Raw genomic sequence first — 25,536 nt, forward strand, 5'->3', positions numbered from 1 at the left:
CTCTGTATTGGTTTCTTACCAAAGAGTGCGATCCAACTCCTATTGACTTCAACAGAGCTGGATTGCACTTTAACTGTTTTGATACAAGGCGGAATGCCACGCTTGTCACGTCATGCTGCCATTGCACAGATAGTTCTTTTCAACTTGAATCCCTGAAGCAAATGCTCCTGCCTGTTGCATATACATAAAATGTGCAACCCACATACTTTACGCAGTCACTACAGATACTGCAACAGTGCAGATACTGGGACTCCACAGTTCTGGAAATACCAAACGCTCTGCACACACCATTAAACCATTCATCTCTAAACTATGAACTTCTTAAAGTAAGAAAGGGACTTTGCTTTTCTATCTCAAGTCCTGGTTTCCCAAAAGGTTGAATTTTAAAAAACAACAACAGAAGAGTAGTTTCTGCACTTCCAGTGTCTATGTATGCACTTCCATACTAACAGCTCCTAGCTCTGCCAGTCAAAATGCATTATGCAGCTATTCTGTCTTTACCTCCTTAATGGATTTTTGTGATATGCAAACAGATGGAAGAAATGGTGGGAAAACACAGAAGGTTTACAAATGGAACATGACATCACCTGGACCCTCTGTAAAATTCTATGTTTAAAGCAAGGTAATTGCAATAAAAGCCCCATGGAAGCATCCTCTGACACATTGATAAGAATACATTCTGTTTAACATCTTTCTGGTATCACAAAAACCAGCAAGGAGTGAAAGAATAGCTGCACAGTGTCTTGTGATTGGTAGAGCTAGGAGCTGTACATCTGGAACACCTTTTATTAACATCACCCACAAAAAGCAGAGGGCAGCTAGTCAGGTGAATGCATTGTGAGGGCTAGGAAAAGTTTCTTTTCCTTTTATCTGTAGCTTAATTCTTCTGCTAGGTATTCTTAATCTGCCCAGGAACTAGTCTTTCCAAGATACATAGGTAACCCTATTACAATGGCCACTATCTACAGACTAAACATTACAGAGACTATTAGTTTCGAGGAGCTCTGTTATTTTGATTTTCCTGTATCACATAGAAGGGACTATTGTACTCGCCTTCTCTTGAAATGAGATTAGTATTAGCCAACCATACTTGGAAAGAATTGTCTAGTGGTCGCTAGCTTGAGTCAGGCGCAGTAAACCCTTAAAAACACAAATACCTACAACTCTTACCATCAATGCTACTGTGCCTAAAATCATATCAAGAACCTGTCGCATGTTGAGGGTATGAAAAGTACCAGATGAAATGCCTTTACACACCATGTATATGTTATTGTCTGTATATACATGATGCCATATATGCAATATCCAGCATGCGTGTGTTTGTATATTATGTGTATATTTATATAGAGATATATAGCCACTTTCCCTCTCTTATTGACCCTTGTTTGGATTCCTACTTTCCTTTTTTTGTATATTGATTTGTAAAGCACTCTCTATGGAAGACCATGTAGAAAATTAAAAAATGTAATTTTAAAAGTATAAATTATATCGTTTCAATTGCTTTGACTGGAAATGGACAAGACTGCAGGCTGGTTCCCATATACATGTTCATCCCGTAATGACAACAACACCAAGTGTATGATGCTAGAGTATGAATAGAGCGTCACAAGATGTTACATCACAGATAGAACTTCCACATTACCTCAAACACAACGCTTTTCAACTGAGCCAGTCCACGTATTCAGCTCCCAGCCATCAAGTGTAGAGTTATCAAGTGATGTGTATTCATGTGTGAACCAGCCATATGTGCATGTTAGGAAGAACCAGCATAATCTAACATCTCAGCAAGTGAGGTTTTGGAAATACAGAGAAGGAAGATTTTTAAAAAAATGCCCCACATACAAGCGAGCATCACCTCAGACAGAAACAGCGAAAGGCTTTCTTCTAATAAGGAAGGAGTCTTGTCTTGACAGCACCAGAGACAAACTAGCTGCAGAGGCATTACACCAATCCTTCAGGGAAACACAGAAAAACAAAATATTCTTATCTCATGAAGTTTTACAGTTTATGCCTTTATATGTAGGCCCAAGGAGATGAATGAATACTCCTCCTTTAACGTCAGTTAGCTTTAAAGGAGGCTTAAGTATAATATTGATAGTCTGTGACTTCAGATAACTGAAGAAACAAAAAAGTAGATCAAAGGTTTTTTTGTTAAGACAGATTAATATAGATGGCTAACCCACAAGGGTTGGAATGTTAATGAAGCCCATGAGAGTTCCTTCAAATTTTGAAAATCTAAATAATAGCAGAGTCAATAAAAAACAGGAACACAAAATACAGAGAATGTCTCCAATTCTAGACCAGGCAAGCCAAGTCTACAACTAGAAAGCTCAAAATCTGTATTTGGACTAGATTACATAAGTTAAATAGATGTGTGTATAAAATCATATACTTGATCTGTATATGCTTGATTGCTAAATTTAGATTTTGTCAAATTTGACTTCCTTTAAAGCAGGGAACAAAAAATGGAATAGGTGAGACAAAGATGGGCAACAAGCAGTAGGATCTGAGGAACAGACAAAAGTTGGGTATATTGAAGACTTACCCTTTGATCACTGGAAGCTAATAAATGTAGACACACACACACACCCCCCCCATGTGGGCCTTTAGCAGAAACTGACACATTTTTTAACAGCCTTTTCCCACATGAATGGTAGCCAAAATGTCCACATGTACTACAAGCTTAAAAGCTAAAGACGTAAGCACACTTACTTGGAAGCAAATTCCATATAAACCAATGGGAGATCCTTCTGATAAAGTGGGCTGTAGACCATGAATGCTTATACCATAATAAATGTGTTAGTCTTTAAGGTGCCACAAGACGCTTTGTTGCTTTTTGCTCAGTAAATGTGTTTAAGATTCAGGTTTAAAGGAATTAGTCTATTGCTGATTAATGATAGTTTGCTTAAAGGGGGAATTATGTATACTTATATGAGACACTATTCTAAATGAATGCCCAAGGCAACATACTGATTTAAACTCAGTCCATTCTGAACAATCAGGTGAATAGGCACAGCTAAATACTTTGGAGCATTCAGGAAACTTGATGGATCCATAAGCCTCCAAAGCCAGACATCTGAACAGGTTCCCCTACAGAGATTGTGGATCTTATTAGTTTGTGTCTGAACCACATAATTTTTTTTTTTTATTATTTAAAATATTTCTTGGCCGCCTTTCAGAGCAGAAGCCCTCTCAAGGCGGTTTACAACAATAAAATACTTGAAAACAATTAAATATTAAAAGTGATAAAAATATAAAAACAATAAAAGCCAACAATAAAACCAACAATGACGTTAAAAGCAGCAACAGTGATGTTAACAGCAGTAACAGCAACAATAGAAGTCATATTAATAGAAGTCCAAGGTAAAAGAATATGTTTTCAAGGCCTTCTTAAAAGTCTGCAATAATGGAGCATGGCAGACCTCAGATGGCAGCTTGTTCCAAAAGTGTGGGGCCACTGCAGAGAAGGACCTCTCACGTGTGGTCACCCACCTGACTGCTTTCACGGGTGGGCAAATGAGAAAGGCCTCTCTTTCTGATCTTAAAGTGTGGGCAGGCTGATATGGGTGAAGGCAGTCCTTCAAGTAACTTGGTCCCAAACCATTTAAGGCTTTAAAGGTCAAAACCAGCACTTTGAATTGGACTTGGAAACACACCCGTAACCAGTGCAGCTGGCGCAGTGCAGCTGGTGCAATGATCTTTCCATGACAGAAACCTAGTAAATATGCCCACAAACCACACTAATCTATATCAGCAAGGAACAAGTATGCGATCTATAGCATGAGTGGGGGCCCTGTACTGGAGAAATGTGGAGCCAAAACTGAGGAGCTTCAGAAAGGACAAATGGAACCCGAGAGCCTATAGCAATTTTTTCACACTATGCCCCTGGGAACTCTCGGATTCCTTGGGAAATTAGCAGGGGTTCTTCAAGAGAAGATCAGTAATGGTGGACAAAGTTTCCTCCTGCTAATAACCTTCCACTGCATCCTGCAGCTGCAGGAATGTTTTGGCTGTGCCCTACAGAGCATGCTCATCCATGCAAAAGCGCAGTGAGGCTCAGCAGGCCTACTCAGTGCCCTGCATAAACCGAGTGTGCATCCTAAAACACGCTACAGAATCTTCTCCAATGTGCAGGGTTCCCTGGTAGCTAAAATGATGTGGAAAATGTTGCCCAAAAGGATAAAAGCCATTGACCTGGAGAAATTAATCTACAACAGACTTTTAACATGAACAGAATGGAGAAGGCTATACACTTAGGATTGCTTCAAAGGAGCCAAGCTGAAATTAACAACTCTTAAATCAATACAAGTACAAAAGAAGAAACTGCTACAGATCACCACATCCACCCATAGCTACTGCAATACTCCCATAGCTAAAGTAAGCAGCTTTACGGATATATAATGTGTTGTGGAAAGATCATTTCCATTCATAGGCAACTGTAAAAGTGCATCACACACACACATGCATACGCAAACTGAATTTAAAATGGATCATTTGGCTCTGTATTAAAAAAAAAAAATAGGCATAATAATTTTATTGTGCAAAGTGTGCCTGAGGGAGTGGAAGGCAAACAAGCTCAAATATTGAAGGCTGGATAGTTCATTAGAATTGGATTGTAAACAGCTATTGAAGCTATGTTTTGATTTAAATCAAGATTTTCCGGTTCTGAAAACAAACCTAAGAATATTCTTCTAATTAATAATATAATGGACTAAAAAACTGGTTCAGAGCATATTTTGGCTAAAGTCCAGACTGATAATTAAATCTCCCACACAATTTATCAGATTTTCCCTTTCTGATTTTCAACAGGCCTAGATTATTAAAGGCAGTTACTGCTACTTTCCAGCAAGAAATCTATTGTGTATGTGTGTGTACTGGGTTGTTTCCCCAACCCACCTCCAAAGTAATCTTTTTTAGTGGGCAAACTTAGCACAGTTAGTACAAGTTAACACTTGTAGGGGGGCAAACATCATTAAACAATACGAATCTATGGGAAACAAGGGAGTAATAAAAGTTGCTTTTGTTATGACGGATGAGGTGGTGTATTCTTTAATATAATCATTTTAGATGTTGTGAATATCCTGCATTTATGTCAACAGTATGTATGTGTAGAGATGTAACATTTCCAGACATTCTAAAGCCATGGAAAAAAAGTCCCATTTTTTCCCTGGGAAAAAACAGAAGGGGGGGGGGGGATTGAAAAATATGCAATACTTATTTTCTAGCACTCTTTACAGATCTAAAGCTACTTTGTTACTTTAGGAATGTAAGATATGTTATGGATTGCTCATAAAATTATCATTAAAATTAAAAAGTAAATCCAATTAGTAATTGGCAATTGTCTGAATAAACTATATTTTAAATTTAATATACCAGGCACTATCATTTTATCACAAACTTATACAAGAGCTTCAGCAAATAATCCCTAAAACACCTGAATTATCCTACAAGACAGAACAAGCAGGATGAGTTGGAGACAGAGGAAAACTGATATACAGCATTTCTTTCTGAGAGGAATTGACTGGGGTGGAGTTCAGGGAAATCTAGACTGAAGGAAAAGCTATTAAGGGAGCAATCCTTTGGCCTCTAGACATTGTCTGAGGGGCCATAGGATACTGGAGATTCCCCCCCTCCAAGGTCGGAGACAGTGCTCTGACCTTGCAAGGGGGAGCTGGAGATCCAACCTCCTGCCCCCACACTGGCTGCCCTTCGAAGCTGGAAAAGTGACCTCGCAGAGGGGGAAAGGGGCCATTTTGGTGGGCGGGGAGGGGCAGAGACCAGAGAGGCCAGGGTACACGCTCTCCAGCCTCCTTCCCTCCCCCTCCGAAGCACCAATGCTAGACAGGCAAAAAAGCCCATCTAATGAAAATGCGGGGCAGGAGGACAGGGGGGCAAAGATCACCTCCGCTGCTCCTCTCACCCTGCAATGCATTGGATGATCGGAAACCTCCTTTCAATCATTGAGGGTGCAATTGCTAGGAATGCGCCCTAAGAGCTTATTTAGCTGGGGAAGACTCTCTTACCTATAAAGAATGGTAACTAAGTATATTTCATTTAAGAGCCTTTAAGAAATCTCAACCTATTATTTGAAGACATTCTATTCCCTTCTGTAAATAATTTTTTTAATATACATCTTAATTTTTGTTCATTTTGAAAAGTTGTCTCTAGTGGTTGTGTAAATCCCATGAATTTCTTTTAGATACAGAGGATTTATTTTAGTGGCAGAAGTTAACGATTTTATAGCAGAGTCAGCATTTTGTAACAGTCAGGTTTAACCTGAGAACATTATTAAAAACTGTGGGATTGAGTTCCATAGACCAAGCTTCAAAAGCTATTCATAAAAAAAGAAACATAGGTGGGATAAGCCATCGATCCATTGCATGCAGTGGCGGTGGCAGGATAACATACAGTTTCTGTCACATGTGGCTTTTAGAATGACATTCATTGATTGCAACAGCATCCAGAGCACAAAACCCAAAATATCAAGAATGCACATTTTCTTCACATATTATATGACTGTCACATGTTGGGAAACTGACCATGACTTGGAGCATCCTTAAACATATTATCAATAAAAGGTACATTAGATCAATAATTTTTAATAAGGAATGGGAGAAATAACTATACTCGGAATCTTACAGAGGATTAAAAAAATCTTTCCCGCCCCTCATGACTTCAAAATTTTCAGAAATTCTAGCCTTCCTATAACATTTTTAGAAATAATTTGGGAGAGTAAAAGGCCAGGTAATACTATAGGAACACTTTGTCTTAAACATGTTATTCATATATATATATATATATATATATATATATATATATATATATACACACACACACACACACACGTATTCCAAAATTGTTGAATTAAAAAACCCGAATGAACAAAGGTCCTTTTGAAAAAAAAGGGGGGGGGCAGTTTCATGTATGTTTCAAGGCCTTCACATCTCTATATATTACACACACACTCAGTGGAATTTAAAGACTTTTTATGTCTATCCTAGCATGGCCTTTCAGGAGTATTTTAAAGTTTAAAGAGAAAAAAAAATCCAACACCTGATGCTGTAAGTGTTCACAACATTATGTGTGCCACAGCCTAAGAGTTGTTATTAATGAAACACCCCAAGACAAGAATGAAACCAGTATTTTTAAAGCCTCTTTGCACAATAAGCTTATATTATTCAGTGGAAGAGCAACTGAAACTAAGCATGTGTCACAGTTCAAAGTGAGGGTAGGGCAGGTGTAAATGAAAGCAAAATTATGTAAGATTTTAAGAGCTAACACACTTTTCGAGAATGTATCATATGATCAGATTTAAAGCCTGCCTGTTGGTAGACTTCAATGTAGGTATCTGCTTTGCCTTTTGCAGAAAGAGTTGCATGTTTTCTGGAGTATTTTATGAACATTTCACTCCTCCTAATAGTGAACTCAGGTGATGGGTGCCACCAGAATTGTAGCCAAAAAAAACTGTGGAAGAGGGAGGTATCAGCTTGCCTCGGGAAATCCTGATGTTTGCAGTTACAAAAAATATAAAAAAACACAGAACTATCCTGTGGTCATTGGGCAAGCATCCCAGAGACCATAGGATTGTTTGGATTCCCCCTTCCGAAGTCATAGGCAATGCTCCAACCTTGGACAGAGGAGTCTGAGATCCCACCCCCTTGCTACCAGCATAGAAAGAACCATGCCGGCTGCCCTCTGAGGTCAGAAAAGCAAGCCTGGAGGAGGAAAAGGGGCATCCCTGTGGGCAGGGATACCAGAGAGGCCAGGATGCGAGTTATCCGCAGCTTCCTCCAGCCTCCTTCCCTCACCCTCCGAAGCACCCTCACACTGGATGGGCTAAAATCCAAAATCTGCAGGGCAAGAGTAGGGAGAGGTAAAGATCACCTCCACCGCTCCTCCTGCTCTGCATTGGATGACTGGACGCCTCTGAGTTTGGGAGCGCCCGATCACTGAGGGTGCAATTGCACTGAGGGTGCAATTGATAGCACTGGGCATCCCCCTCCAAAATAGCCCAATGAAGACTGAGCAAGCTCAGTAGTCATAGAATGTTGACTATCAACTGGAAAAAAAGAAAAATGATGGCGGGGCGGGGGAGAAAATGGGATGACCTGCTGCATGAGAATGGGATGGCACTGCTGGTGGCTGACCCCTAGAACGCCAAACAAAAGTACTCCTTTTAGGATGTAAGAATTCACTGTCACTTCCTGTAGTAGGTCCACTTGTAGTGGGCCCCCATATAATAGGTAGGCAATGCCCCTATATAAGTGGAGCATATACACAGTGCCCCCCCACCTAGTATCCATGAAGGAAAGCCACACTTACCCAAGCATTTTGCAATTGAAAATATTTGACTGTCCTTATTAATGGTTCCATTTCCACTGTAGCACCCTACATTTAGAAGAGAAAGTATTTATTGGAAGATTGATTTCTCTTAAGATCAGAGTTAGCTGCAAAGACTCCTAGGACAACAGCTTCCTTCAATGCCATATAAAGTGTATCTAAAGAGCCAGGGGGTCTAAAAAAAAATATATCAGTGAATAACTGCAATTTGAACACATTTACATCCCCAAATTATGCCAAGAGGAAGGCAGAGGTCCCCCCTCACACACACAGCTGTGTCAGAAGAACGTCTCTGTGGTACAATCTCATGTCAGTGGGGATTGTGAATGAATATCACAAAAACATGGGTATAGCTGGTGTGGGTCCATAAGGAAGAAAGGGAAAGAGCCATGTGATCAAACGAGACCACAATTAAAATATTAATATGGCTCTTACACTGCTGAATGTACAACTGAAAAGTTAAGGAAAGGTTAACAACTTCCACCCAGCCATCCCCTTTACTGCTCTGGGGTTCCTAGCCTCATGTTTGCTACTGCCCATGGATTTCCACACTCACTGATTCCAGCTTTCTAAGGTCTCAGCACAGCCTGCTACTGGAGATTCTTTTTAATTAGAGATGTGAGGGATTCAACCTGTGCATGAGTTCTTCCTTGAAACTATGGGTCTTTCAGACCCAGGCTCAGCTTGCTGAAGGTGTGTTGTGACTTCCAAAGCAGCAGAGAAACGGAAGGAGATACAAAAAAATGTATTTACACTCATCTTTAGTGCAGCAAATGAGGCTCCAGTTTCATACAGCAGCTTTGCTTCTGGCAGTTAACTGTTTACAAATCATTCATGACCATTAGCAATAACAAGAACAAATACATTATTTATTATTCTCACACTCATGTCTCCGTTCGAAATATACATTCAATACAGTGAAAGATATAAAAAAAGAGTACAGCAGAAATTCAAACAAGAGACAAACTTCATGGAAAAATTTAAGAATTCTACTGAAGTAGAAGATGACATTTAAAAAACAGACATGCACCATATTGGACCTTATAATAAGGTCAATGACACAACAGAAGAGGCATCAACTTAATAACTAAATAGTACATTCATTGCATCATGCCTATTTAAGAGATGGAAGGTAACATTGTAAACACACATGGATACTGGGATACTCTACAGCAGCAAATCCTCTATGTTTCTGAGCGAGATTTTTTGGACAGTCCACTGATATTGCTTCCTTTCCTTTTCTGAGAAATGTTGGAATCTTTGGGTAAGTTCGTCTTGTTTTGGTGGTTCTCGTCTCCTGGAATTTCCAAAGCCTGAAATAGCATCAGAGAAAAGCAATTGGGGAGGGGAGACAATGGGGGATAAATGTTGGTTTCTATGTTCACACTTCAAGAAGCAATGCTTTCATTCACATTTTATAGTTGCTGAGGCTCCTCAATGAATTTAGAACTTCAGGAGTTGTGCAACACATATTGCCCCTTAAAGATACAGACCATCTAACTCTCCCCCTGACCCCTTTACACCATGTTCCCTCCACTCACCTGAGATTCCCTGGGGTCCTCTTAATTATTTTACAGCTGATCACATTCAGTGGCCCAACAGACAAGTCTGTGGTGCTACAGAATGATTCGATGTCCTTTTACTTCCATAACACTGGACTACTCCTATTTGTTCTGGGGGTCTGACAACCCTTTTCAAAACTCCTTTAGTATAACACTCATGAAGTTTTGCAGGACATAAGATTTTTATAGGCTGTGTACATCTCTTTCCCACAGATATATCAATTCTTTTACAGGACATGTAGGGAACAAGTTCTGGACAGTGTGGAGATACCACCCCCAAAGAGAAATGCAGAGTCATTTCTATAGATAGCCCAAATTTACTCACATTTGAAATCTTACTATGGCAGTCTGAAAAGCAAAAGCCCCTTTATTTTCATCCCTGTATCTTTATACTTTCTTGCTTCTAAATTAATAATTACCAAAGGAGCAATGTTATTTAAGGGCCAGATGCCCCCTAGTGTTTCAGCTGCATAATCACAATATTCTTTTCATCAGGTTTTAACACTAGTGTAAGGCACACTGCCTTGTTGTGGTGAAGGGGCTTGTGTCACTCAGTGAAGCCATAAGCTATGCCATACTGGGCCACCCAAGACGGACAGGTCATGGCAGAGAGTTCTGACAAAATGTGGTCCACTGGAGAATGGCAACCCACTCCAGTATTCTTGCCAAGAAAACCCCATGGAACGTATCACAAGGCTAAAAGATATGATGCCGGAAGGTGAGCCCCTCAAGTCGGAAGGTGTCCAATATACTACTGGGGAAGAGCAGAGGGAATTTCCAAGTAGCACCAAAAACAGTGAAGTGGCTGGGCCAAAGCCGAAAGCACACTCAGCTGCAGATGTGTCTGGTGGTGAAAAGAAAGTCCGATGCTGTAAAGAACAATATTGTTTAGGAACCTGGAATGTCAGATCAATGAATCACGGTAAGCTGGAGGTGGTCAAACATGAGATGGCAAGATTGAACATCGACATCTTGGGAATCAGCGAACTAAAATGGACAAGCATGGGTGAACTTAATTCAGGTGACCATTACATCTACTACTGTGGGCAAGAATCCCTTAGAAGAAATGGAGTAGCACTCATAGTCAATAAAAGGGTGGGAAAAGCAGTAATGGGGTACAATCTCAAAAACGACAGAATGATCTCAGTACAAATCCAAGGCAAACCATTCAACATCACAGTAATTCAAGTCTATGCCCAAACCACTGAGGCCGAAGAAGCTGAGGTTGATCGGTTCTACGAAGCCCTACAACACCTTCTAGAACTAACACCAAAAAAAGATGTCCTTTTCATCATAGGGGATTGAAATGCTAAAGTAGGAAGTCAAGAAATCACCGGGATAACAGGCAGGCATGGCCTTGGTGTACAAAATGAAGCAGGACAAAGGCTAATAGAGTTTTGCCAAGAGAACACGCTGATCATAGCAAACACTCTTTTCCAACAGCACAAGAGGCGACTCTACACATGGACATCACCAGATGGTCAATATCGAAATCAGATTGATTATGTCTTTGCAGCCAAAGATGGAGAAGCTCCATACAGTCAGTCAAAACAAGACCTGGAGCTGACTGTGGCTCAGATCATGAGCTTCTTGTTGCAAAATTTCGGCTTAAATCGAAGAACGTAGGGAAAACCACGAAACCATTCAGATATGATCTAAATTATATTCCTTATGAATATACAGTGCAGGTGAGGAGTAGATTTAAGGGATCTGACCTGATAGACAGAGTGCCTGAGGAACTATGGATGGAAGTCCGTAACATTGTTCAGGAGGCAGCAACTCAATCCATCCCAAAGAAAAAGAAATGCAAGAAAGCAAAGGGGCTGTCTGAGGAGGCTTTACAAGTAGCTGAGGAAGGAAGGGAAGCAAAAAGCAAGGGAGAAAGGGGAAGATATATCCAACTGAATGCAGAGTTCCAGAGAATAGCAAGGAGAGACAAGAAGGCCTTCTTAAATGAACAATGCAAAGAAATCGAGGAAAACAACAGAATGGGAAAGACTAGAGATCTTTTCAAGAAAATTGGAGATCTCAAGGGAACGTTTTGTGCAAAGACGGGCATGATAAAGGACAAAGAAGGCAGGGACCTAACAGAAGCAGATGAGATGAAGAAGAGGTGGAAAGAATACACAGAAGAACTATACAGGAAAGATCTGAATGTCAATGATAGCCATGATAGTGCGGTCACTGAACTTGAGCCTATTTCAGTGGACATCCACTGAATGGACATCCTAGAGAGTGAAGTCAAGTGGGCCTTAAGAAGCATAACTAACAACAAAGCTAGCGGAGATGACAGTCTTCCAGCTGAGCTATTTAAAAACCTAAAAGATGATGCTGTTAAAGTGCTGCACTCAATATGCCAACACATTTGGAACACTCAACAGTGGCCACAAGACTGGAAAAGGTCAGTTTACATTCCAATTCCAAAGAAGGGCAATGCCAAAGAGCGTTCAAACTACCTTACAGCTGTGCTAATTTCACATGCCAGCAAGGTTATGCTCAAAAACCTACAAGCTAGGCTTCAGCAGTATGTGAACCGAGAACTACCAGAAGTACAAGCTGGGTTCTGAAGAAGCAGAGGAACTAGAGATCAAATCGCCAATATTTGCTGGATCATGGAGAAAGCAAGAGAATTCCAGAAAAACATCTATTTCGGCTTCATTGACTATGCTAAAGCATTTGATGGTGTGGATCACAACAAACTGTGGCAAACTCTTAAAGAGGTGGGAGTACCGGACCACCTCACCTGTCTCCTGAGAAACCTGTACTTGGGTCAAGAAGCAACAGTAAGAACCGGACATGGAACAACCGAGTGGTTCAAAATTGGGAAAGGAGTATGACAAGGCTGCATATTGTCGCCCTGCTTATTTAACTTATGTGCAGAATACATCATGAGAAACGCCAGGTTGGATGAATCACAGGTCGGAATTAAGATTGCCAGGGGAATTATCAACAACCTCAGATACACAGACGATACCACCTTAATGGCAGAAAGTGAAGAGGATCTAAAGAGCCTCTTGTTGAGGGTGAAAGTGGAGAGTGCAAAACCTGGTTTGACACTCAACATTAAAAAACGAAGATCATGGCATCTGGCCCCATCACTTCCTGGCATATAGAAGGGGAAGAAATGGAAGCAGTGACAGATTTTGTTTTCTTGGGCTCCAAGATCACAGCAGACGGTGACTGTAGCCATGAAATTAAAAGACGCTTGCTCCTTGGGAGGAAAGCTATGGCAAACCTAGACAGCATAGTAAGAAGCAGAGACATCACCTTGCTGACAAAGGTCCCTATAACCAAAGCTATGGTTTTCCCAGTAGTAATGTATGGCTGTGAGAGCTGGACTATAAGGAAGGCTGAGCGCCGAATAATGATGCTTTCGAACTGTGGTGCTGGAGAAGACTCTTACGAGTCCCCTGGACTGCAAGGAGGTCCAATCAGTCCATCCTAAAGGAAATCAACCCTGAGTGCTCATTGGAAGGACAGATACTGAAGCTGAAGCTCAAATATTTTGGCCACCTAATGCGAAGAGAAAACTCACTGGAAAAGACCCTGATGCTGGGAAAGATTGAAGGCAAAAGGAGAAGGGGACGGCAGATGATGAGATGGCTAGATAGCATCACCGATGCGATGAATACGAACTTGAGCACACTGCGGGACAGAGCGGAGGACAGGAAGGCCTGGCGTGCTATGGTCCATGGGGTCACAAAGAGTCGGACACGACTTAGCGACTGAACAACAAGGCACAATTATCGATTACCGACTACTACCTTGCGGTGTTTTACTGGAACACACCAAACTGTAATTTGAACTGGCATAGAGTACTCTACATAGAAATTACTGCTGCAGCTACTCTCAGTTTGTACCCATCATTGGTGCTGGGCTGTGTTTTCGGAAGAACCAGCTCCAACCTTCATTAGAGGGATGACTCCAAAGGTAGCAGGTGATACCCCCAAATTTTCCCCACTATTCTATTTGCTCCACCAAATTTCAGCCACAGTGTATTAAGTTCTGTGTAACATGGGTTATATCCTTTCTCCTCTAAATAATGATCTTTGCTATTCCTTTGCTCCCTCAAACTTGTTTTTCTGGCATTGCCCCACAAATTCTACCTGGTATTTTGCTTCAGACATCACACATGCACTAATACACAGATACTATGGTCACTTTTACTCAGCATCTTACTACACTTTCTTGGACCAAGAAGATGACAGACTGGGGCAAAATCTTAAGCAAGTTCAGACTTAAGACTGGGCTGTACTTTTAGTAGGATGGTAACAAGGTGGCAGAGAACAAATTTGGCAGGATGAACTGTACCACTTCAAATTGCAAGTGGACGGAATACACTTTTAAAGCTCCATTATGTAAAAAGAATCTCTCCCACATAGAAAAATAGCACAAAGGGGAGCAGGCTGGGCTAGAACCTCCCGCCCCCCACTATGCTACGGTGCGTGTGTGTTTGTTTAGTCTTTAGGGAGTTAATACTTGAGGGAACATTCAACATAAGAGTAGCCATACTGGGTCCATCTAATCCACATTCTGTCCACACAGCAGCCAACTAGCTGCCTGTGGGAACCCATAAGTAAGCATTCAAATATAGCATCCACATCTGCAATCAAAATAAATATAAATTCACTCTACCACCTTGGGATTTTACTACCTCATTTTGCCACATGATTAGACCAGGCCTAACTGGAAGAGTTTTCAGATACAACTTGCTAGATTAGTGAACAAAACTGATCACATGTTCCAGAGCTCACTGGAATCAATGGGACTTTGGTCTGGGGAACTGAAAACCATTTCACCAAGAGCCCTTTGACTCCGCTGATGATTTTTCCCCCATACATGGAGCATGTGTGTTGCCCCAAGTCTTAGAATCAGGCTGCATACTAGACAGAATTCCAAATAAAATATGATTTTAATGGATAAATTCCAAATACTCTTTGACCTAGATTCTTTGATGCTCTGACTTAGATTCTTTGATGCTGACTTAGATTCTTTGATGCTGACTTAGATTCCAGCATTGAGCAGGGGGTTGGACTCGATGGTCTTATAGGCCCCTTCCAACCCTACTATTCTATGATTCTTCCCCAAAGCATGTTTTACAAGATCAGACACAAATAAAATGCAATTAAGACCTGAACTGAAAAACCTCTGCATTTTGAGTTCAGGTCTTATTGCATTTTATTTGTGTCTGTGTGTGAAATCAACACACACACACACACAGCCAGAAAAAAAGATATTCCTGAAAGGAGACGTTAATCCAGACACTTCTGTGTATTATGGCATATTCATAGTTCTCTCATTCCAAAAACTCAATTATAGGAAGATAGGCAATTAAGTGACGCAGACCTGAAATATTTCATTGGGCACAGCAAGACTACACATGTGAAGATTAACCTACACCCCATTCCTTTATAATAAAAGTGATGCATTTTTCTTACCATTGTTGTCTGGCTTGCATACTTCCCTGTCCATTGTCTGGCATTTCTGAGGAATGCTTGCTTATTGTATTTATACTCAGAGGACTAGACATAATAAAAAAAGCAAGAGACAATGATAATTATGGCCTCAACCATAAGACCATAGTTACGTTTGATGACAGATTTACCAAACAGAATGAAAGACTGCTTAACCATACTAGGTACTTAGGAACAGAATACTGGTCTTTGAAAGAGGCCTTAATGTTTTATATATTGCATGCAAAATGTACATACCCAATTATCCATTTTTAAGCATGGAAGTTTCAAGGTGGAAAATGTTGACTTAACTGTCTCCAAAGCAAATTGTATTTGCATGTCTACAGATACTTCAGTATTAACATGGCCTTTTCTTGGATGCATTACTAGAAATCAGAAGTTTTGTACCTATTGCAAGTACATATGAAGAAACCACAGTGCAATGTATTTCTTTGCAGAGCACACAGACTTAGGGTACAGTTTAACTTCCAAAATCCAACACATATTTCATCAATATAAGAGGAAGAAACTTACTATGTCAGCCATGAGAGGATCATCGGGGTTGGGTTCGTTCATAAGCATCTGTATGGAAGTCAGCAGAACAGCAATATTCAGGGATGGCCTCCATGCGCCCTTCACAGAAAGAACAGGAGATGCAAAGTTACTGGGGGCTAGGGAATGTTAGGCACAAGGAGAAGCACGCCTTATAGTATATTACTTTGCAGGCCCAAGCTAGAATTTCCCCAAAGATTTTTCAGGTTTCATTGCAGTAGATTAGGAGGAAGCTACCAGAACCATTAATATGCACAAGTGTGACCCGAAACAAAATGTTGCAGTGTTTTCCTTTCCAATTCTCACTCAACATTCCATAGCTCCTAAAGATCACTCAGCATGCTTACTACATGTTGGGAAGGGGGCGGTTCTACCCTCTTTTTTGTTTTAAAATCCTGTTTAAACTTCTGAAATCCTGGGGATTCTATTAAGCTTGCTGATAGCTCCCTTTTATTTCTCAGTGGCCTCCTTTTGGCTACAATCCAGATGGCATTCACCATCTGAATTCACTACTATCAAAATATTGATAGAATAGAATAGAATAGAATAGAATAGAATAGAATAGAATAGAATAGAATAGAAGGGTTGGAAGGGGCCTACAAGGCCATCGAGTCCAACCCCCTGCTCAATGCAGGAATCCAAGTCACAGCATCCCTGACAGATGGCTGTCCAGCCTCATCTTGAATGCCTCCAGTGTGGGAGAGCCCATCACCTCCCTAGGTAATTGGTTCCATTGTCATATTGCTCTAACAGTCAGGAAGTTTTTCCTGATGTTCAGCTGGAATCTGGCTTCCTGTAACTTGAGCCCATTATTCCGTGTCCTGCACTCTGGGATGATCAAGAAGAGATCCTGGCCTTCTTCTCTGTGACAACCTTTTAAGTACTTGAAGAGTGCTATCATATCTCCCCTCAGTCTTCTCTTCTCAAGGCTAAACATGCCCAGTTGTTTCAGTCTCTCTTCATAGGGCTTTGTTTCCAGTCCTCTGATCATCTTTGTTGCCCTCCTCTGAACCCTCTCCAATTTGTCTGCATCTTTCTTAAAGTGTGGTGCCCAGAACTGGACATAGTACTCCAGATGAGGCCTAACCAGTGCTGAGGAGAGGGGAACTAGTACTTCCCAGGATTTGGAAGCTATGCTTCTATGAATGCAGCCCAAAAGATCATTTGCCTTTTTTGCAGCCACATCACATTGTTGGCTCATATTCAGCTTGTGATCAACAACAATTCCAAGATCTTTCTCGCTTGTAGTGTTGTTGAGCCACATATCCCCCATCTTGTAACTGTCCATTTGGTTTCTTTTTCCTAGGTGCACAACTTGGCATTTATCCCTACTAAATGTCATTCTGTTGTTTTCTGCCCAGCGCTCCAGTCTATCTAGATCACTTTGAATTTTGTTTCTGTCTTCCAAAGTATTAGCTATCCCACCCAATTTGGTGTCATCTGCAACTCTGATCAGCATTCCCTGCACCTCCTCCTCCAATTCATTAATACAAATGTTGAAGAGCACTGGGCCCAGGACTGAGCCCTGCGGTACCCCACTCGTTACCTCTCCCCAGTTTGAGAAGGTCCCATTGATAAGCACTCTTTGAGTCTGATTCTGTAGCCAACTGTGGATCCACCAGATCGTTGTTTCATCTAGCCCACTATGAGCTAGTTTGCTCATCAGGAGATCATGGGGCACTTTGTCGAAAGCTTTGCTGAAGTCGAGGTATATGATGTCTACAGCATTCCCACGGTCTACAAGGGAGGTGACTTGATCAAAAAATGAGATCAGATTTGTCTGGCAGGACTTGTTTTTGACAAATCCATGTTGGCTTCGAGTAATCACGGCATTGTTTTCAAGGTGCTTCCAGATGGATTGCTTTATCATCTGCTCCAGAATTTTCCCAGGGATTGATGTCAGACTGACTGGTCTGTAGTTCCCAGGTTCCTCCTTTTTACCCTTTTTGAAGATAGGGACAACATTAGCCCTCCTCCAGTCATCTGGCACTTCTCCCGTCCTCCATGATTTCTCAGAATAGACAGCGGTTCTGAGAGTTCTTCTGCCAGTTCCTTTATTACTCTAGGATGCAGTTCATCTGGCCCTGGAGATCTGAACTCATTCAAAGTAATTAGGTGTTCCTTGACCATATGCCTATCGATCTCAAGCTGCAATCCTGCCCCTTCAGCCTGTACTTCGCCTTTGCCAGGGGGGTCATAGACCCTCTTTGGGGAGAAGACTGAGCCAAAGTAGGAATTGAGCACCTCTGCCTTTTCTTTGTCATCTGTTATCGTTTTGCCATCCTTATTTAATAGCTGAACCACCATTTCTTTCCTCTGCCTTTTACTATGCACATAGCTGAAGAAAGCCTTTTTGTTGTCTTTAGCATCCCTCGCTAACCTCAGCTCGTATAAACAATACTATCAATTTTGCACATGAACATCCTGCAAAAATATAGTTCTCAAAAACAAAAAACAATCTTCCAAAGGCAATTAAAACAAGAAACTCATAAGAAGCCCAGACCAATTATCCATACAGCTTCTATGCTGGTCACCCCAGCAAGGCAATAACAGCGGGTCACCTCTTTGTACTAATACACATGTCAGGATCCACACTTGCAGAGAACACCTGCATTGGGTAGCTATTACTTCTCTCACCTATCTCTGTAAGAGAAGCAATTCATTACCTTGGGTGGCAATCTGAGAACATCCAGGCAAATTCTTCCAGCTGAGTCAATGTTGGGATGGTAGATGGGAGTCAGAAAGCGCATCTTTGGGGGTTCAAATGGATATCTATTTCAGAAATAATAGGAGAACTAAGTGTTCAGAAGTTTAACACCTACAGGTCATTCCCCGCCCCCCTGCCCATTTTCAAATAGCTATACCCCCCAAAATCTACAAGAAACAGTCTGATTTTAAATTGTCCACACAGTTGTGTGTTAACAGCTCTCTAGTTCCTATTCCCGTCCTTTAAGGGCCTGCAGGCTAATATGCCCCATTTATTATAACCACTATTTATTTCTTCTTCAAGGTCAACTTTGTTAGTATATTTCTGTATTAAAGATTTTTTTTAAAATCACCATTTACCTTTCAGGCACAACTACTTCCAACTCAAAAACACCTTTCTCATATGGTGTATTTGCAGAACCCAATATTTCTGTTTTAAAAAAGACAAATATTAAGATGTGTCAACATTGCCCTCTTTAGGTAACTGCTGCAGTCACTGAAAAAACAATCAGTTTGAACACAGAAGTCACAATAATCATCTTGTTATAAGCTCTTAAAATACATTCAAAGAAACTGGGCAGGACAGGAACAAAGACAGAGTTCCAAAGAATCTGGTTATTATTCAGATTCAGAATCTTCAGATTCTGAATATTATTCAGATACTTCAGTATCAGTATTTAGCTCTGGAATTAAAAAGATGACTTAGATCAGGATGTATTTGCCTTTTCCAAGCCATATCGACAAACCAATATTTCAAACAAAAATACTGTTTTGTTAGGTAAGTACAAACAAACCCTTGCTTCCAGAAAGTTCTGGACATTTAAAGCCCCATCCTGTGCAAGTTTACTCTGAAAAAATACTACTTTATTCAATAGAACTTATTTCCAAATAAGTGCACATATAATTGCAGTCTTAATTTTCAAGTAAGTGATCTTTGCATGTATACAGAGGCTGCAAAGCAGAAATCCGTCTCTGACCAATTCTGCAGGGGAAAAGGATATAGACTGCATGACCAAAAGATTTGGATTATGGGCCTAGATAGTATAATTACTTTATTTAGTTGCAAACTATTATGTTTTGGTTGATAGAGCAACCATTTTGTATGCATACTTCTTCAGGAAATATATGAATTTCAAAACTGAAAACTTCATCTAAATTCAATGATTTAAACCAGTCCCAGGTATGTGGGGAATTTAAATCAACACACTATTTGGAACAAAAGGTGGAATAGAAACACTGAAAGTAAATGTATATTTGCTCAGTGATAGTAGCTAACCATTCAAAACATTGCTAATAAAGGATACAGAATTAAAGGCACTGCAATTGCCACCCAAAGATAAATATAGATCAAAACCAGACAGATACATACGGGCTCTAAGTTCATCTATGCGACTTCCATTCTGCCAGCAAGTAATGGCTGGAGGTGGCTCTGTGGTCAACAGATGCAGCTCCCTCTTCAGACGTGAAGCCCTTTGCATTGCACTGCAACAGCATGAGGAAAATCTGCATAATTTAGTTTTATCTCATTTCAGCAACCATAAATCCTCCTTTAATCAGCAGAATCTTCAGGACAGCTGTCTAAACCTTAGCAATAGCTTGTCCAGATTGTTTAAAAATGAAGAACAATTTTATTTGAAAATGCTGATGAAGCCCAATAATCATACTCAGGGGTCATTATCAAAACTATTTTGATATATCTGGAACAGTAATATTTTATAGCAAACATGGTTAAATGGGTGGTTAAACTTTTGCAAGTCATACATGACTGTGCAGAGACCAATAAACTCTAGGATGGTATTTACTAGCAGGAAATGGCAACCCACTTTAGTATTCTTGCCAAGAAAACCCCATGGAACGTATCACAAGGCTAAAAGATATGATGCCGGAAGATGAGCCCCTCAAGTCGGAAGGTGTCCAATATACTACTGGGGAAGAGCAGAGGGAATTTCCAAGTAGCGCCAGAAAGAGTGAAGCGGCTGGGCCAAAGCCGAAAGCACACTCAGCTGCGGATGTGTCTGGTGGTGAAAAGAAAGTCCGATGCTGTAAAGAACAATATTGTTTAGGAACCTGGAATGTAAGATCAATGAATCAAGGTAAGCTGGAGGGGGTCAAACATGAGATGGCAAGATTGACATCGACATCTTGGGAATCAGCGAACTAAAATAGACAAGCATGGGCAAATTTAATTCAGGTGACCATTATATCTACCACAGTGGGCAAGAATCCCTTAGAAGAAATGGAGTAGCACTCATAGTCAACAAGAGGGTGGGAAAAGCAGTATTGGGGTACAATCTCAAAAATGACACAATGATCGAATCCAAGGCAAACCATTCAACATCACAGTAATTCAAGTCTATGCCCCAACCACTGGTACAAAGTAGGAAGTCAAGAAATCACCGGGATAACAGGCAAGCATGGCCTTGGTGTACAAAATGAAGCAGGACAAAGGCTAATAGAGTTTTGCCAAGAGAACACGCTGATCATAGCAAACACTCTTTTCCAACAGCACAAGAGACGACTCTACACATGGACATCACCAGATGGTCAATATCGAAATCAGATATTATGTTCTTTGCAGCCAAAGATGGAGAAGCTCCATACAGTCAGTCAAAACAAGACCTGGAGATGACTGTGGCTCAGATCATGAGCTTCTTGTTGCAAAATTTCGCCTTAAATTGAAGAAGGTAGGGAAAACCACTAAACCATTCAGGTATGACCTAAATCACGTCCCTTATGAATATACAGTGGAGGTGAGGAGTAGATTTCAGGGATTAGACCTGATAGACAGAGTGCCTGAGGAACTATGGACGGAAGTCCGTAACATTGTTCAGGAGGCAGCAACTCAATCCATCCCAAAGAAAAAGAAATGCAAGAAAGCCAAGTGGCTGTCTGAGGAGGCTTTACAAGTAGCTGAGGAAAGAAGGGAAGTGAAAAGCAAGGGAGAAAGGGGAAGATATATCCAACTGAATGCAGAGTTCCAGAGAATAGCAAGGAGAGACAAGAAGGCCTTCTTAAATGAACAATGCAAAGAAATCAAAGAAAACAATAGAATGGGAAAGACTAGAGATCTTTCAAGAAAATCGGAGATCTCAAGGGAACGTTTTGTACAAAGACGGGCATGATAAAGGACAAAGAAGGCAGGGACCTAACAGAAGCAGATGAGATGAAGAAGAGGTGGAAAGAATACACAGAAGAACTATACAGGAAAGATCTGAATGCCCCTGATAGCCATGATAGTGTGGTCACTGAACTTGAGCCGGGCATCCTAGAGAGTGAAGTCAAGTGGGCCTTAGGAAGCAATACTAACAACAAAGCTAGCGGAGATGACAGTATTTCAGCTGAGCTATTTAAGATCCTAAAAGATGATGCTGTTAAAGTGCTGCACTCAATATGCCAACACAGTTGGAACACTCAACAGTGGCCACAAGACTGGAAAAGGTCAGTTTACATTCCAATTCCAAAGAAGGGCAATGCCAAAGAGTGTTCAAACTACCGTACAATTGCGCTCATTTCACATGCCACCAAGGTGATGCTCAAAATCCTACAAGCTAGGCTTCAGCAGTGTGTGAACTGAGAACTACCGGAAGTACAAGCTGGGTTTCGAAGAGGCAGAGGAACTAGAGATCAAATCGCCAACATTCGCTGGATCATGGAGAAAGCAAGAGAATTCCAGAAAAATATCTATTTCTGCTTCATTGACTATGCTAAAGCCTTTGATTGTGTGGATCACAACAAACTGTGGCAAATTCTTAAAGCGATGGGAGTACCAGACCACCTCACCTGTTTCCTGAGAAACCTGTACGAGGGTGAAGAAGCAACAATAAGAACCGGACATGGAACAACTGATTGGTTCAAAATTGGGAAAGGAGTACAACAAGGCTGTATATTGTCGCCCTGCTTATTTAACTTGTATGCAGAGTACATCATGAGAAACGCCAGGTTGGATGAATCAGAGGTCGGAATTAAGATTGCTGGGAGAATTATCAACAACCTCAGATACGCAGACAATACCACCCTAATGGCGGAAAGCAAAGAGGATCTAAAGAGCCTCTTGCTGAGGGTGAAAGAGGAGAGTGCAAAACCTGGTTTGACACTCAACATTAAAAAAACTAAGGTCATGGCATCTGGCCCCATCACTTCCTGGCATACAGAAGGGGGCGAAATGGAACCGGTGACAGATTTTATTTTCTTGGGCTCCAAGATCACTGCAGACAGTGACTGTAGCCATGAAATTAAAAGACGCTTGCTCCTTGGGAGGAAAGCTATGGCCAACCTAGACAGCATAGTAAGAAGCAGAGACATCACCTTGCCGACAAAGGTCCGTCTAATCAAAGCTATGGCTTTCCCAGTAGTAATGTATGGCTGTGAGAGCTGGACTATAAGGAAGGCTGAGCGCCGAAGAATTGATGCTTTCGAACTGTGGTGCTGGAGAAGACTCTTACGAGTCCCCTGGACTGCAAGGAGGTCCAATCAGTCAATCCTAAAGGAAATCAACCCTGAGTGCTCATTGGAAGGACAGATACTGAAGCTGAAGCTCAAGTATTTTGGCCACCTAATGCGAAGAGAAAACTCCCTGGAAAAGACCCTGATGCTGGGAAAGATTGAAGGCAAAAGGAGAAGGGGACGGCAGAGGATGAGATGGCTAGATAACATCACCGATGCAATTAATATGGACTTGAACACACTCCGGGAGAGAGCGGAGGACAGGAAGGCCTGGCGTGCTATGGTCCATGGGGTCACGAAGAGTAGGAACAACTGAACAACAATGCTAAGCACTTTTTAAAAACAGCAGCACTTTAGAGAAGTAGTGGGTTGTGTTGTTTTAACAAGTATCCCTTTTCTAAAATGTTTTGTGTTGTGGATGTCTGATTTAAGGAATTTTAAGGACTTTAAAATTCCTTAAATGGAGGCAGCAACATGTCTGCATTTTGTGACAGGGTTCAAGAAGTTAAGCCCCCTTCTATCCTGGTAACTAGTTTACTGGTGAGTCATTTTGTTATTTATGATTTCAAAAACTGACATCAGTGGACCATAGTCCATAAAAGCTTATGCTTGCCTTCCCCAACTTTACGACTTTTAGCTGTTTTGATTTCTGCTATTAGTCCCAGACAGCCTAGTCAATGGTCAGGAATGCTGGGAGTTGTAGTCTAAAACATCTAGAGGGCACCAGGTAGGGGAAGACTGACATGCCATAATAAATTTGTCTGTCTTTAAGGTGCCTCAAGACATTGGGATGGATCTACACTTTGTCACATTTGGAGCAGAACCATCAAAATCAGTGTGACAAATCATGACTAACCTAAGCCCCATTGATTTCAACAGGTCTTCTCCAAGTAGGGAAGCAAAAAAAAAAAAAGAAATCAGCTGCAAACAGCTATGGAGCAGAAAACTGGTCAAACTGAGCTGGAAAACAAGTGGCAGGAATACAGCCCTCTGGAGTCCAGGGGGTGAAAAGTGGCCCCCAGATCCCCCAAAGTTGCCCATCCCTGCCACACTCTTAAAGAGGCCTTGAGTAGAGGGCACGTAGGTGGAAGTGCTCGAAATTACAGAAGGGGCCACGGCCTGATCCCCTGACCCTTTCTCCCGCAATTTGATGCTGGCCAGGTGGAGCTAGAAGGCTCTCTGTTCTTCTCCCTCCTCCAATTTCCGCAAAGATGGAAAAGTGAAACTGAAGGAGGGCTTAACTGCTGGGGTCTGGGTGCACCCCTTAGGGCAGGGGTAGGCAGAGCGTAGACTTCCATATGTTTGGGACTTCCAACGCCCACCATTCCTGACCACTGGCCATGCTGGCAGGGGCTTCTGGGAGCTGAAGGCCAAAACATCTGGAGGCCTGCCTTCTGCCCACCCCTACCCTGAGGGGCAGGATTTGTCCCGCAGGGGGTGGGGATGCCAGTTATCATCCCCTACGACAAAGAAGAGGTGCCTGGCTTCTGGGGCTGCTTCTCCGTAACGCCGGGGAGAAGCACCTACATCACAGCTGCGCCCCGAACTCGAATTATTCCCCACCCCTTGCCGCGAACAAGCGCCCCGCCTGAAGGGGCTTCCCTCGTAAACGCGGGCCCTTCTGGGGAAGGCGCCTGCTCCCCCCGTTTCCGACGCCTGGCCGCCTCCGTTTACCTCAGTTTCCTGGCCCCTGGCAAGACTGCTGGATGTGGGGCCAGGGCGCCCCCGCTTCGAAACGGTCGAGGCCAGGCGTGCCTAGCAGGTCGCGCCCTGAATAGGCGAATGAACTGCCCTTCAAAGTCTGCTTGAATGCGAATTGGCCGATAGGGACAAGAGCTCCACCCCTCAGGAACTCAAATCGGCTGCGCGGCGCCAAGGGGGTCTAGCCGCGAACGCAGGCCTCGTAGGCGCTTCCCGTACGAAGTTGGACGGGCTTTCTGCCCCGCTGTTCGGGCGTTACTTTCCTTAGGGCGCAATCCGACGCATGTTTAGACAGAGGCAAGGCCTACAACTCCCAGCATTCCCCAGCCAGCAAACCTTTGGTTTGCTGGCTGGGGAATGCTGGGAGTTGTAGGCCTTGCCTCTGTCTAAAACATGCGTCGGATTGCGCCCTTAGCGATGCTAAAAGAGGTGTGATAATTATCGATTTGCTGATGTTGTAATTGGTCGCTAGGCTTATTTTGCATATATTTAAGCTCTGACTTGCATATATTTAAGCTCTGAAGAAATGGAAGCAGTGACAGATTTTACTTTCTTGGGCTCCAAGATCACCGCAGACGGTGACTGTAGCCATGAAATTAAAAGACGCTTGCTCCTTGGGAGGAAAGCTATGGCCAACCTAGACAGCATAGTAAGAAGCAGAGACATCACCTTGCCGACAACGGTCCGTCTAATCAAAGCTATGGTTTTCCCAGTAGTAATGTATGGCTGTGAGAGCTGGACTGTAAGGAAGGCTGAGCGCCGAAGAATTGATGCTTTCG

General features: G+C 42.0%; 1 protein-coding gene across 2 annotated transcripts; it reads right to left on the reverse strand.

Moving 5' to 3' along the window:
• Positions 1-8,397: 8,397 nt before the first annotated feature.
• Positions 8,398-24,803, reverse strand: UBE2T (ubiquitin conjugating enzyme E2 T). Of its 2 annotated transcripts, none has more exons than XM_084853645.1 (7): positions 24,731-24,803; positions 19,983-20,095; positions 18,974-19,043; positions 18,574-18,679; positions 15,890-15,988; positions 15,341-15,424; positions 8,398-9,653 (listed from the first exon to the last, which is right to left on the reverse strand). In XM_084853645.1, the coding sequence occupies exons 2-7, from the start codon at positions 20,089-20,091 to the stop codon at positions 9,525-9,527; spliced, it is 597 nt and encodes a 198-aa protein (XP_084709771.1). In that variant the 5' UTR covers positions 20,092-20,095; positions 24,731-24,803; the 3' UTR covers positions 8,398-9,524. The 2 variants fall into 2 exon arrangements, with proteins under 2 accessions (XP_084709771.1, XP_084709772.1); XM_084853646.1 differs by having other exon boundaries at positions 9,070-9,653; positions 19,983-20,116.
• Between the last annotated feature and the right edge of the window lie 733 nt (positions 24,804-25,536).

This window comes from Heloderma suspectum, chromosome 4 (genome assembly GCF_057233095.1).
Source record: "Heloderma suspectum isolate Gila_16-S chromosome 4, 16-S_ref, whole genome shotgun sequence".
NCBI classification, from domain to species: domain Eukaryota; kingdom Metazoa; phylum Chordata; class Lepidosauria; order Squamata; family Helodermatidae; genus Heloderma; species Heloderma suspectum.

Coding starts and splice junctions, on each gene's coding strand:
- UBE2T (XM_084853645.1), bottom strand. CDS start 20,091: ATGCAAAGGGCTTCACGTCTGAAGAGGGAGCTGCATCTGTTGACCACA. Junction 18,680..18,973: donor GAAGTAGTTGTGCCTGAAAG/GTAAATGGTGAT, acceptor TTTCTGAAATAG/ATATCCATTTGAACCCCCAA. Junction 15,989..18,573: donor TTCTCAGATTGCCACCCAAG/GTAATGAATTGC, acceptor CTTTCTGTGAAG/GGCGCATGGAGGCCATCCCT.